Raw genomic sequence first — 14,243 nt, 5'->3', positions numbered from 1 at the left:
TGCTGTAGAGTTGATTCAACTCATCCACTAGCATGTGCCGTCATGTTCATCTTTTGTTCAAATCCAGCGTTTGTTCGTTCGGCGTAAAATGACGGCATGTCAACAACACTCTACTACAACAACTCTTCCTCTTCTCTAAAGCAGCTCAACTTGGCCCCGCCCCCTTTGTTGCATGTTCTTGGGGGCGGGGTTTGTCAATTTTAGGGCTAGTGATGTCACCAACCCGGGATGAAGCTCATTGTTGTCCCTACCAGCCATTTGTTGTAGTCCTTAAAAAGTGATTTCTGTAAAATAACTTTGCGGATGTTGTTTATGCTCAAACAGCAACATTTTAACTAAAGTTAAAAAAGTGAAATCATAATCAACCACCCCTTTAAAGGTTACTAGGATTAAGGCAAATTTGATTTCTTATGTCATGACCCCTTTAAAAGGGAATAAAAAACTCTTTTTCCTCATACATTAGTAATGGCTGATTTACCACACAATGCCGTATCCTCCTGGTTCAGTGCGAGTACAATAGCAGACAGGCGGCGTCTTTCAGCTGTGCTTATGTAATGAGGCCGGTGGGTCTGAGTCTGAGGTCAGATGAGATCATCCCTACAGTGTCTCTGTCCCTGACGGCCTGGACAACCGCTCGCACGGGGACACGACATTGATTTGACGCGTTCAGTGGACAGCCACTCAGTAAACCTCACGGACACACAGACGCGAAGCACTTCTGAACTGTGCAAGCACCATTTAGCTTTTGGAGTCAGTGAGATAAATGCATGGTGAAAATAGTTTCTGTTTGAGTGAATCAGTGGATTCTTCCATTATTCCTTGTCTAAACATTTTATTAGTCAAGTTACATTTATTTCTATAGCACTTTATAGATCTGTTCTCATCCAATAGTGTCATTGTAGTAAAATCAATAATATTACTCAATATTAAGTGTTTGCTAATGCAAGCCTAACACTATAGCAGTCAACTTTTGGTTGGTTAAAGAACTAGGTAACTACACTGATGATGAGATAAAGGGGTGACATGTGCTATCGGAAGTTGAGGATGTGAGCTAATTCGTTTTGTGAAGAGTAGCATCATTTTTCACTTTTGAATGTGATTTGACACGCCCTTTACCCTGAATCTTCATCTGGCGATTGTCATTTTGGCGGTTCATTCGCGGGTCACGCTCTCATGTTCGGTGGGATGTATGTTCTACTGAAGCAACAGTTGCTGGTGGAGGAAATTAGGCTCAGAAATTATGACGCTTATGTAACCGCAGTGACCGCTTTGATGCAGATGGACACTTTGTCTGCTCGCGTTAACACATGCGGTGAAGGTGTGCTGACAAAGCGTCTCAATGTTGTTTTTGTTTGAATTAGATAAGCATGAAATATTCATGACAAAACTAACTTGCACATTTCTTTGTTGAACTTTAACTTTTTATTGAAGCATATAGGCCACGGTGTCCTCTTTGAATGGCCCAAAGCATTTCCATCACTTCTCCACTTTAAAGGGTTAAATATCAAACATTTGATTAAAACCCAGAACATTGCTTTGATTTTGTATATTACCGTATGTTTGTTTGTTTGTTTTAGTTAATACTTATGTAGTATGATTAATAAATAATAATACACACATATATATATATATATACACACACAGTACAGTCCAAAAGTTTGGAACCACTAAGATTTTTAAATGTTTTTAAAAGAAGTTTCTTCTGCTCACCAAGGCTACATTTATTTAATTAAAAATACAGTAAAAAACAGTAATATTGTGAAATATTATTACAATTTAAAATAACTGTTTTCTATTTGAATATATTTCACAAAGTAATTTATTCCTGTGATGCAAAGCTGAATTTTCAGCATCGTTACTCCAGTCTTCAGTGTCACATGATCCTTCAGAAATCATTCTAATATGATGATTTGCTGCTCAATAAACATTTATGATTATTTTCAATGTTGAAAACAGTTGTGTACTTTTTTTTTCAGGATTCCTTGATGAATAGAAAGTTCAAAAGAACAGCATTTATCTGAAATACAAAGCTTCTGTAGCATTATACACTACCGTTCAAAAGTTTGGGGTCAGTAAGAATTTTTATTTTTATTTTTTTTGAAAAGAAATTAAAGAAATGAATACTTTTATTCAGCAAGGATGCATTAAATCAATCAAAAGTGGCAGTAAAGACATTTATAATGTTACAAAAGATTAGATTTCAGATAAACACTGTTCTTTTGAACTTTCTATTCATCAAATAATCCTGAAAAAAAAATATTGTACACAAATATTTTGTACAATTGTACACATTAAATGTTTCTTGAGCAGCAGATCAGCATATTAGAATGATTTCTGAAGGATCATGTGACACTGAAGACTGGAGTAATGATGCTGAAAATTCAGCTTTGATCACAGAATAAATTACTTTGTGAAATATATTCAAATAGAAAACAGTTATTTTAAACTGTAATAATATTTCACAATATTACTGTTTTTTACTGTATTTTTAATTAAATAAATGTAGCCTTGGTGAGCAGAAGAAACTTCTTTTAAAAACATTAAAAATATTAGTGGTTCCAAACTTTTGGACTGTACTGTATATAGTTCAGAGTCCGTCTGACATTGTTTTCTTTTAAATGAGCATTTTTTTTTATCAGGCTCCTGTGTTTAGATTCAGTAATTTCACTTTAAAGGGGTCATGAATTGAGAAATCAACTTCTCCTTGAGCTTTTGATATATAAGAGGTCATCGTATTATAAGAATATCCTGTAAATTTCAGAACTGAAAACTTCTTTGCTAGTCCAATAAAAGCTTTTATTGACACCAGGCCCAGCGAACGACTCGTCCCAGAATGTGCCTATAGATAAGTGAAGAAGCTGAAGAAATCAACACCTACTTCATCATTGCAACATTAGCTCCGCCCACTGGCGTGTAAGTGAGATGAGGAGGAGAGAAGAGTGATACAGGACTAAAATAACATTACCTTTCAAAGCATCCTAATGCAGGAATATGGTTATTTATTTTCAACAATGTGAATGTCTCAGTTGAGCTTAATTTATTTGTATTCGGTTCATTTCACTGTGGATTCTTTGGTAAATCAATCGCATTTCGGACTTTAGACTTTTACAATATGGACTCGACAGTAATGCAACAACGTGTCAGTAACTGTGTTCATTCTAATGCCTGATCTGATATTAATGATTCATGTGTGTCAGTAAATCAAACCAGTGACTAAATGGTCAACTTCACGTTGATTCTCTTAGTAGGATGAAAATAATCTGTTATTTAAATAGTGATTAAATTATATAAAGAAAGCGATCAAAGAACGCTCCCTTTGCAGTTGCATGACCTGTCAATCAAACAGCGTGAGCTTATCAGCGACTGAGTTCTGGACACGCTTTTCACACTTAGTTAACTTTGAGAGCTGTAATAGTAAAAACGTGCAAAAAGTTTTCGAGAGAGTAATACTTAGCTATTTCAAATAGAAAGATGTCAGCCAATCACAGCAGTGGGCGTTTACACTGAAGTCTCACAGCAGACACGCCCCTTAAAACAGAGCGTTCGAATCAAAGGGCAGCAAAAATGCCTTTTATTTCTAAATTATGACAATTTTTGATGTAAAAAGCATTCTAACATTATAAGTGCACCTCACTAACATTATAAAACAATGCAGTTTATGACCCCTTTAATGGCAATGAAAAGGTTATTGAAATGCCTTATTTTCAAAAATGTCACTTTAGTCATTTCATTGGTATTTAACAAATTTCGACTGTCTTTTGGTGCAAAACCAGGCTAAGTCCATGTGTGCTTTTGTTTTGTTGCAAAAACCTCAAAGTCCACCTCTTTGGACAAAAAGACAGTAAAACTGTGGTCAAAACATGATAACTTGCAGCTCAGCAATTGAAAGTGGCTCATACGCACACTGTTATTCATCTTGAAATCATATGATTTGATTTGTGTCTTCTGATTGGTTCTTCTGTGGGCTTTTGCTGACAAAAGGAAGTGGCGTTTAGCTGTTTCTGCCAACGAACCGGTATTTCTGAATAGGCTGACGCTGGGATTTAGCAGATTTGAAGCGAAAGTTTTTGATGAACGTATATTATGTGCAGAGAGCATCATTATCTAATTTTGACGGAGGTGGCATTTAAAGTTGTCTGAACTCTTCATATGTTAATATATCTAGTAATAATAATAGTAAAATGTTGTTGTTGTTATTATTATTATTATTATTAGTAGTAGTGTAGTAGTATTAATATTAAATTATTAATGCATATATTTATTAGAATAAATTAATTGCATGCATTTATTCTTATTCATTATAATACATTCATATTATCTTTATTATTATTATATGCATTTTTCCTGAGTCGAAGGTATAGAACAGTGCTTTCTGGTCATCTGGCATTGTTCCAGTTTTGTTTATTCATCTTCTCTGATTAGAGGAATGATGATGTTTTGTCTTTCTACATAAGAGCCGCTTCACACTCAGACATGCACAGACACATGTTGCTGCGGCAGGAAATGCTTCAGATCAGTCGCTGCAACAAAGACATTAACACTTGTTCAGATTTGACCATCACATACTTACGATCCTCCAGATGGCTGTCTAAATTCAACACAGAGAACAAATGTAGGAGAAAACGGTTATTCTCTACGGATTGTAGACATCCATGCACAAATCTGTACCTCCAATAAGCTAATACTGATATAGACTGTATGTGTGGAAATTGTGGTACCCAAAATGACTTCTTAGATGTGTGCACTCTCTGAAATCTTGTGTGCAAATGAATGCTCATTAAGCCGTTCCACCTTTTTCACGCATGTAGCCTCAGGGATGATAGTAATGTGTCACTATCAGAGAGAGGAGGGAAGAAAAGATGGATGCAGAGAGGACAACGTGGAGAAAACGAGAGAGGCAGAGAGGAGGAGGGAGTTGGTTTTGGGCAGCGAATGAACAGCCACATTAGAAAGCATGTGATCCCTGCCATGGCAAACAGCTCGCTGATGGAGTGAGAGAGAGAGAGAGAGACGCTTACAGCCAGATCTCAGCGCTGCTTAGTCTGTTGTCGCCTGCAGAAGCAACAGCACCAGTTACGTTACACGTCCATCCATCTCACTGACACACATTTATAACACAAGAAAAGGACTCAGACACAAAGACAGCAGGGAAAGGGGAACAAAAGCATGTCCTCTTTCTCAAACCAGCAGCCGGCTTCTCCGTTCTCTGAGTACAGTGAGCTATGTAAAGTCCCGTCCATGTCCACATCTGCCACCCCTCCGGTTTGGGACTGGCAGCATGGAGACCTCGGGGCACCGACGAGTTTTGGAGGTGCCCTCCGGGCTACGGGAATGACGGATGAGGACAAGCTATGCTTCTACGAGTCGCCCTCTGAGCTCAACGTACCCGGACGAGGAAACATTCCAGCAAGCATGTCTTTCGGCAGTACCGGGGACAGTCCGGAAAGCCCCTCGTCCTCGTCGCCATCAGCCGCGTCTCCTGGAAAATTTGTGGCTTCGTTGCAATGCACGACGGACAACAACAGAACGATGCTTTTGGAATCACCTGCCGGTCGTGAAGAGATTCCGTCGCCACTCGAACCCTTAAAACCGGCTTCATTGATTCCGGAGACTCGGACACCTCCAAACTACTGTGTCATTGGCGTGGTCAACGACAGCTACCTTGAGGACAGAGATGAGGCGACGAAGTCTGAGGAAAGCGAGGAAGAGGAAGTCCTCGAACCTTGCATCATGGGAAGAGCCGAACAGCAGAGGAAGGCGATGAGGCGAGCCATGTCCGAGTGTTCGCATCTCTCCGTGCCCTCCAGCCTCCAGCTCCCGGACAAATACCCCGGCGGAGGTGTGCTCGACGAGTTGCCGTCTCCCATAGGAGGACCTCGTCGCACGCACGGTGCGGCTATGAAACGCTCGCTCACCGTAGCTGATGATCAACCCCCGACTCCGCCGCCGACCCTGTCGGCTGGAGCCACACACAGTGACCTACGAAACAATAGCGAACTGCATTTTCCCTCGTTCCCCATTCGCAAAGACCAAAACAGCTTTCCCCTCTCGCCTGTTGAGGACCTGTTGGAAGGTCCGTTCATTGACAAGGATCAAGGAGTCGTTCTACCCGTGCCGGTGACAACACGTGCCCTTAATGGGACTTGCAACAAAGCTGGAGACAAAACCGACACGATTGACGTGACGTTTGACGGTAGGTGATGGCGAAGCATTGATCAGTTTGATGCTTTCTTTAGTTTGTATAATCTGACCTCGGTTTTGATACATAAGCATGGCATGGCACTAGCAACGCCAAGGTCATGGGTTCGATTCCCTGGGAAATCAATAATCAATCAAATGTAAATGTGTATTAAATAATCTGAGAGGATCATTTATGAAAGGTTTGAGGTGAGGACTGTGGGCATAATCATTCTTAGAAATCAAGAAACCCTAGTGTTTCAATGGTTGTATGTGTGTAAAGTTGGATTTATTGCAGTCGGTATGGTCTTTCTGGGAGTAGAAGTCGATAGTGTCTCCATTCTGTGTGTACGGCACTATCACGCCATGTCGAACGCATGCTCATTACCCGCTCCAGACGAGTCAGTGAAAGTAATTTATGTCCCAATTTCCTACAGTAAAACCTACAAATCGAGGTCAGAATCTCTCCTCAACGTGAGACACATTTTTAATGAGATCTTTTGCTGCACTCTACAACGGTTAATGCTTTCAATAAACATAGTATAAATGCATTGTACCGAATCTCTGAATGAAACATGTTTCCTGCCTCAAGGGGAAGCAAACAATGCCAGATAAAATGACTCGCAAAATGTATTTGAAAAAATGGAAAAGAAAGAGCAGATTTGTGCTGTTAATGGTCAGATATGGATGGATGTTTGTTGCACAGTCATTCTGATGTCTTAGTTTTCTGTTTGAGCTGCAATTATTATTGTAGGGTGTTTGTGGTTTTATGTACTAATTGGTGTCTTACTCAAATGGGCGTTGCATAAGTGGTGGTTACAGAAGGTCATGTGCATTGAGTGCATCACAAATCCCACTTAATTTTATAATTTGAACATTTAATAAAGATGCAACAGTACTTGAACTACCAACTGTTTGCCAGAAAGTTGGTAAAAAAAAAAAGGTCTAAATCCATAATAAAAGTGACCAGACATTTTGCATTAGTTATGCCATTCAAAAAGGTCCAAGTACATGAGAAGCATTCTGAAAAATACAGTATCTACACTTCCAGACAAGATTTGATGTATTGCCTTCACAGTTTCTGGGTATCTTCTATAATTTCTGGGTTGTGTGAGAAATTCTGTCAGGCTAGCATCTGTCTGTTTTTGTAGGCGTCTTCACATTCCTACACTGATCTTCTTCATCTTGAGCAGGTGTTGTTCTGCTCTCAGGCTTTACTGCATTTCTCGCTGACGTACACGCAACATTTTCTCGTCTGCTTTGATGTGTCATTGTGAAACTGGCGTCTTTGTTATTATGAATGCACCTGAGAGCCATGTGGAAATTGATCAGCTTAATGCAAGAGTTCTCAGTTGACTCATAGATATTTCTTACAAATATCTGAAATCCACTTTAATACAAGATGCAGTATTTCTGCATTCTGGGAAGCAGATTACATGTGGAAAAAGGAAAATGCTGCTGCTGGAATATCAATGATGTCTGATTTATTTCACGCTCACTGGATTTTCAATGCAAAATATGAAATATGCATATAGAAACCAGGGTCTTAAAGCTTCTGTATTGATTTCTCCTGAGAAAAGACTCGATGCTGTCGATCATCCCAGTTACTGAATCCCACTGTATTTGCAGCCTTTGTTTAGTTATGAGCTGCAGAACTCTGTTCTGTCCTTCAACACAAGGACACGAGGCTTCTCAAAGAGGCAAGCGGCCTTTTTCATGGATCTGCCATTGAATGTGACGTGACCAGAGCGCCGCCTGTAAGATATATTACACGTGGACTCCAGCCAAACTCGCACATCTCTCTGGCCTCAAAACATCTCTCGGCTTCATCCACTCATCTAGCTCTCATTTATCACATGGAAACTTGATTCTGATTGGTCAGTGGCAGCATTCTGTGGTGAAATTATAACATATTGATGTCTCAGTTAAGTAATTTCCTACATAGCTGATTGTTTCATGTCTCACTTTCACTAATAATCAATAATTTACACTCAACTCAGTGTTATATCCGTTTATGTATTGAGTTGGTTGTATAATGAGCATCATGACGTAAGAGTGAACTAAATAAAAAGGAAGTTTTCTATGTGTTCACATTATACCTGAACTTCAGAATGGACTCTGATTGCTTTTTTCTCTTTACTTATATCCATGCAGCATGTGCAGATTATAAATTTGCACATGCATTAGGGATGCACCGATATGAAAAGTTTGGCCGATACGGATAATTCTTTTTATTTGAAAGCAGATAACCGATATTTTGGTTGATAAATCTAAATTAAAAAAATTTATATCATTTTTGAGAGCCTGATTACAAAGACAAAAGTCTCATCATTAAAATCCATGTCCCAACACACAATTATAATGTTATAATATTATGTTGCACTTAACTGTATTTTCCTTTTTGAAGTGATTTCAATCATATTTAAAGCAATTCAAAACCATCATGGTGAACGGTGCACATCTGAAGTGTCTCAGCTGAAGGAAATAATCCATGATTTATCGGCTTTAACAAATTTTCTTATTGGGCCAATAATGATAACCTTAAAAATGAACATATATCGGCCGATACCGATATTGTGGCCGATATATATCGTGCATCCCTAATATGCATGCTATTATGGCAGTATTTTTTATATACAAAAAAAATTTCTGAAATGATCCGTTTTTAAGGCATGGCTCCTTTAAGGCTTATCAGTAAACGACCAGTTATGATTGGCTAGTGTCATTGCATAGTAAAATTTAACTGAACACCAGTGGGCGGGGCTTATGGTGTGATGATGTATAACTATTTCTCGCTCTGTTAATATCCAGACAAGCCATTTTTGGAGCTTCATTAAATCCTTTGTTTATAATGAGGAGGACATTTTAAGCTCTAAAACTTGCAGGATGTTTTAATGGTACAAAGACCTCTTATATGTCAAAAAATCAAGGCAAATTTGGTTTCTCATGTCCTGACCCCTATTGATTCATTTTTCTGTGTTCTAATCAAGTTGTTTCTCTAATGTGTTATCAATGAAAGTGTCAAAAAGGTCAGAAATGTTTCACAATGTCTTGTTGTTGGTTTGGCTTTATTTTACGTTAAACAAGTAGAACAAATGACTTTCTATAAATGCTTATATTGTGTGTTTATGTTTGTAGTTGAATCTGTTTTTAACTGTTTTTCATGTTTTTCTACCAGGAAACACTGATAAGAACAAGCCAGAGGCGAACAAAATGGACAATGTCCAGAAGTTTGATGACTTTGATATCTTCAGCAAGACAGACAAAGACCAGAAGATGGAAACTGTGCAAGAGAAAGACAAAACTGATCACACAGACAAACAAACAACCAAAGGAGAAAACACAGAAACGCTGGACAAAATCAAAGACGTGGAGAAAACGGCAGAGAAAACGGCAGAGAAAACGGCAGAGAAAACGCCTGAGAAAACGCCTGAGAAAACGGCAGAGAAAACGGCAGAGAAAACGCCTGAGAAAACGCCTGAGAAAATGGACAAAGATGAAAAAGTTCACACTGTAGAAACGCCAGTGAAAGTTGAGAAGATTGAAGTGTTGGAAAAAACCACTAAAGATGAGACTGAAAAAGCTGAGAAGGTTGAGAAGACCACCGACAAGAAAGAGACGGCAGAAACCGACAAAAAAGACACAGCAGAAAAGATTGATTCTTCTCCAAAGATGGAGAAAGAGAAGGTGGATCTGGTGGAAAAGGCTGAACTGAAGACGGAGGAAGTGAAAGTCGAAGAGAACAAATCAGACCAGAAAGTAGAGGAAAATAAAGAAGAACATGTGAAGGAAAAAGCAGAACAGAAGACAGAGAAGGACAAAGTCGAACAGACAACAGAAAAGATTGAGCCAGCTGACAAGAAACCCGCCAAAGCTGAGAAGGACGAGAAAGCCAAAAAAACAGCTGCTAAACCCTCAGCGGCCAAGCCTGCGGTAACCAACGGTGCACCTGGAAAAGACTTGACCAGTCCTGAGAAGAAGACCAAGGTTTGTGGAAACTTTCTGTTGTCACTTCATCCTCCACTGACCGTCCTGCTGTTGCTTCTGCTAATGAGTTTGATTATGTTCTTAAAGCTTATTAATGCCAAAACCAGATTCATTGATCTCTTATGTAGGGTTGAGGATCATCTTCTCATCCCTACATCTAAATATTATGATATAAAATTTGGCCTGCACTGCTCATGTCGCTGCCATTATCATTTGTCCTTATTCTATTTTTTGTTCATCATTTGCCATCCATCCGTTGGGTTTGCTGTCCATCCATGCAGCCTGTCGCCGGGGCATCCAAACCTAGCTCTGCCAAGCCCCGGCCAAGCTCCGCCTCCGCCGCTACAGCCGCCCCCAAGCGTCCGACCCCTACCTCAGCCTCCAGCGCACCCGCCCCCCTCAGCAAAAAAGCCCCCGTGTCCAAAGCACCCACCCCGGCCGCTGGCCCCAAACGGCCAGCTACGGCATCCACACGACCCTCCACCGCGACAAGCACCGCAGCCGCGTCCAGCACGGCGGCCAGAGAGGTCAAGCCCAAGGTGAGTCTCCATCCATCTGACCGAGAGGACGTCCAAACTCCTTTCCAAAGGTTAAAGCGGTTCGATCCAGCTGCATGGATGTCCTGTTTGTGTGTGCTGTCCATGCTTGACCACATCAACACGCATTTTGTGCAGCGTTTTGTAGTTTTATTGGTAGCATTGTTGTTTCTTGCTCACCAAGGCTGCATTTATTTGATCAAAATACAGTAAAAATTGTGAAATATTATTACAATTTAAAACAGCTGTTTTCTATGTGAATATATTAAACAATATAATTTATTCCTGTGATCAAAAGCTGAATTTTCAGCATCATTACTCCAGTCTTCAGTGTCACATGATCCTTCAGAAATCATTCTAATTTGCTGCTTTAATATTTCTGATTATTATCAATGCTGAAAACATCTTTTAAGACATTATAAATGTATTTACAGTCACTTTTGATCAGTTTAATGCATTATTGCATGATAAAAGTATTAATAAACCCAAACGTTTGAATGGTTGTGTATGTCTACAAAGAAACTTAAATGTAATATAGCATATTGCAGTGAAACCTTCTGAAATGGACCTTAACGTGTTTTTTCCTGTGACAGACGGCCACAGAGAAGCGCCCACTTGTGCCAAAGGCCAATTCTGACTTTATATCTTGCAATTTTGCATTTTTATCATGCAATTCTGACTTTATATCATGCATTTCTGACTATATCACTTAATTCTGACTTTATATCACACAATTCTGACTTTATATCTCGCAATTCTGACTTTATATTTTGCAATTTTACATTTTTATTGTGCAATTCTGACTTTATATCATGCATTTCTGACTATATCACATAATTCTGACTTTATATCACGCAATTCTGACTTTATATCTCGCAATTCTGACTTTATATCTCGCAATTTTGCATTTTTATCATGCAATTCTGACTTTATATCATGCATTTCTGACTATATCACTTAATTCTGACTTTATATCATGCATTTCTGACTATATCACATAATTCTGACTTTATATCACGCAATTCTGACTTTATATCTCGCAATTCTGACTTTATATCTCGCAATTTTGCATTTTTATCATGCAATTCTGACTTTATATCATGCATTTCTGACTATATCACTTAATTCTGACTTTATATCACACAATTCTGACTTTATATCTCGCAATTCTGACTTTATATTTCGCAATTTTACATTTTTATTGTGCAATTCTGACTTTATATCATGCATTTCTGACTATATCACATAATTCTGACTTTATATCACGCAATTCTGACTTTATATCTCGCAATTCTGACTTTATATTTTGCAATTTTACATTTTTATTGTGCAATTCTGACTTTATATCATGCATTTCTGACTATATCACATAATTCTGACTTTATATCACGCAATTCTGACTTTATATCTCGCAATTCTGACTTTATATCTCGCAATTTTGCATTTTTATCATGCAATTCTGACTTTATATCATGCATTTCTGACTATATCACTTAATTCTGACTTTATATCACACAATTCTGACTTTATATCTCGCAATTCTGACTTTATATTTCGCAATTTTACATTTTTATTGTGCAATTCTGACTTTTATCATGCATTTCTGACTATATCACATAATTCTGACTTTATATCACGCAATTCTGACTTTATATCTCGCAATTCTGACTTTAATCTCGCAATTTTGCATTTTTATCATGCAATTCTGACTTTATATCATGCATTTCTGACTATATCACTCAATTCTGACTTTATATCATGCATTTCTGACTATATCACAATTCTGCAACTAAATTTATATCTCGCAATTCTGACTTTATATCTCGCAATTTTGCATTTTTATCATGCAATTCTGACTTTTATCATGCATTTCTGACTATATCACTTAATTCTGACTTTATATCACACAATTCTGACTTTATATCTCGCAATTCTCTGCAATTTTACTTTATGCAATTCTGACTTTATTCATGCATTTCTGACTTTCACATAATTCTGACTTTATATCACGCAATTCTGACTTTATATCTCGCAATTCTGACTTTATATTTTGCAATTTTACATTTTTATTGTGCAATTCTGACTTTATATCATGCATTTCTGACTATATCACATAATTCTGACTTTATATCACGCAATTCTGACTTTATATCTCGCAATTCTGACTTTATATCTCGCAATTTTGCATTTTTATCATGCAATTCTGACTTTATATCATGCATTTCTGACTATATCACTTAATTCTGACTTTATATCACACAATTCTGACTTTATATCTCGCAATTCTGACTTTATATTTCGCAATTTTACATTTTTATTGTGCAATTCTGACTTTATATCATGCATTTCTGACTATATCACATAATTCTGACTTTATATCACGCAATTCTGACTTTATATCTCGCAATTCTGACTTTATATCTCGCAATTTTGCATTTTTATCATGCAATTCTGACTTTATATCATGCATTTCTGACTATATCACTTAATTCTGACTTTATATCACGCAATTCTGACTTTATATCTCGCAATTCTGACTTTATATCTCGCAATTCCGACTTTATATCTCGCAATTCTGACTTTATATCTCACAATTCTGACTTTATATCTCGCAATTTTGCATTTTTATCATGCAATTATGACTTTATATCATGCATTTCTGACAATATCACTTAATTCTGACTTTATATCTCGCAATTCTGACTTTACATCTCGCAATTCTGACTTTATCTCGCAATTTTGCATTTTTATCATGCAATTCTGACTTGATATCATGCATTTCTGACTATATCACTTAATTCTGACTTTATATCACGCAATTCTGACTTTATATCTTGCAATTTTGCATTTTTATCATGCAATTCAGACTTTATATCATGCATTTCTGACAATATCACTTAATTCTGACTTTATATCTCGCAATTCTGACTTTATATCTCGCAATTCTGACTTTATATCTCGCAATTTTGCATTTTTATCATGCAATTCTGACTTGATATCATGCATTTCTGACAATATCACTTAATTCTGACTTTATATCTCGCAATTCTGACTTTATATCTCGCAATTCTGACTTTATATCTCGCAATTTTGCATTTTTATCATGCAATTCTGACTTGATATCATGCATTTCTGACTATATCACTTAATTCTGACTTTATATCACGCAATTCTGACTATCTTGCAATTTTGCATTTTTATCATGCAATTCAGACTTTATATCATGCATTTCTGACAATATCACTTAATTCTGACTTTATATCTCGCAATTCTGACTTTATATCTCGCAATTCTGACTTTATATCTCGCAATTTTGCATTTTTATCATGCAATTCTGACTTGATATCATGCATTTCTGACTATATCACTTAATTCTGACTTTATATCACACAATTCTGACTTTATATCTCGCAATTCTGACGTTATATCTCACAATTCTGACTTTATATCTCGTAATTCTGACTTTATATCTCACAATTCTGACTTTATAACTCATAATTTTGCATTTTTATCTCGCAATTCTGACTATATCTTGCAATTCTG

At 37.4% G+C, this 14,243-nt stretch overlaps 1 protein-coding gene across 1 annotated transcript in view; it reads left to right on the top strand.

Annotated features, from left to right (window-relative positions):
* Positions 1-14,243, top strand: part of LOC125258154 (microtubule-associated protein 4-like) — an 88,759-nt gene that overhangs the window by 58,750 nt on the left and 15,766 nt on the right. The window contains 2 exon segments of the mRNA XM_048175021.1: positions 9,356-10,164; positions 10,446-10,703. Coding sequence (XP_048030978.1) covers positions 9,356-10,164; positions 10,446-10,703 — 1,067 coding nt within the window.

The sequence above is a fragment of the Megalobrama amblycephala genome, linkage group LG22 (assembly GCF_018812025.1).
Source record: "Megalobrama amblycephala isolate DHTTF-2021 linkage group LG22, ASM1881202v1, whole genome shotgun sequence".
NCBI lineage: Eukaryota > Metazoa > Chordata > Actinopteri > Cypriniformes > Xenocyprididae > Megalobrama > Megalobrama amblycephala.
Note: the sequence above shows the minus strand (reverse complement) of the source record. Positions and strands in the feature narration are given on the sequence as shown.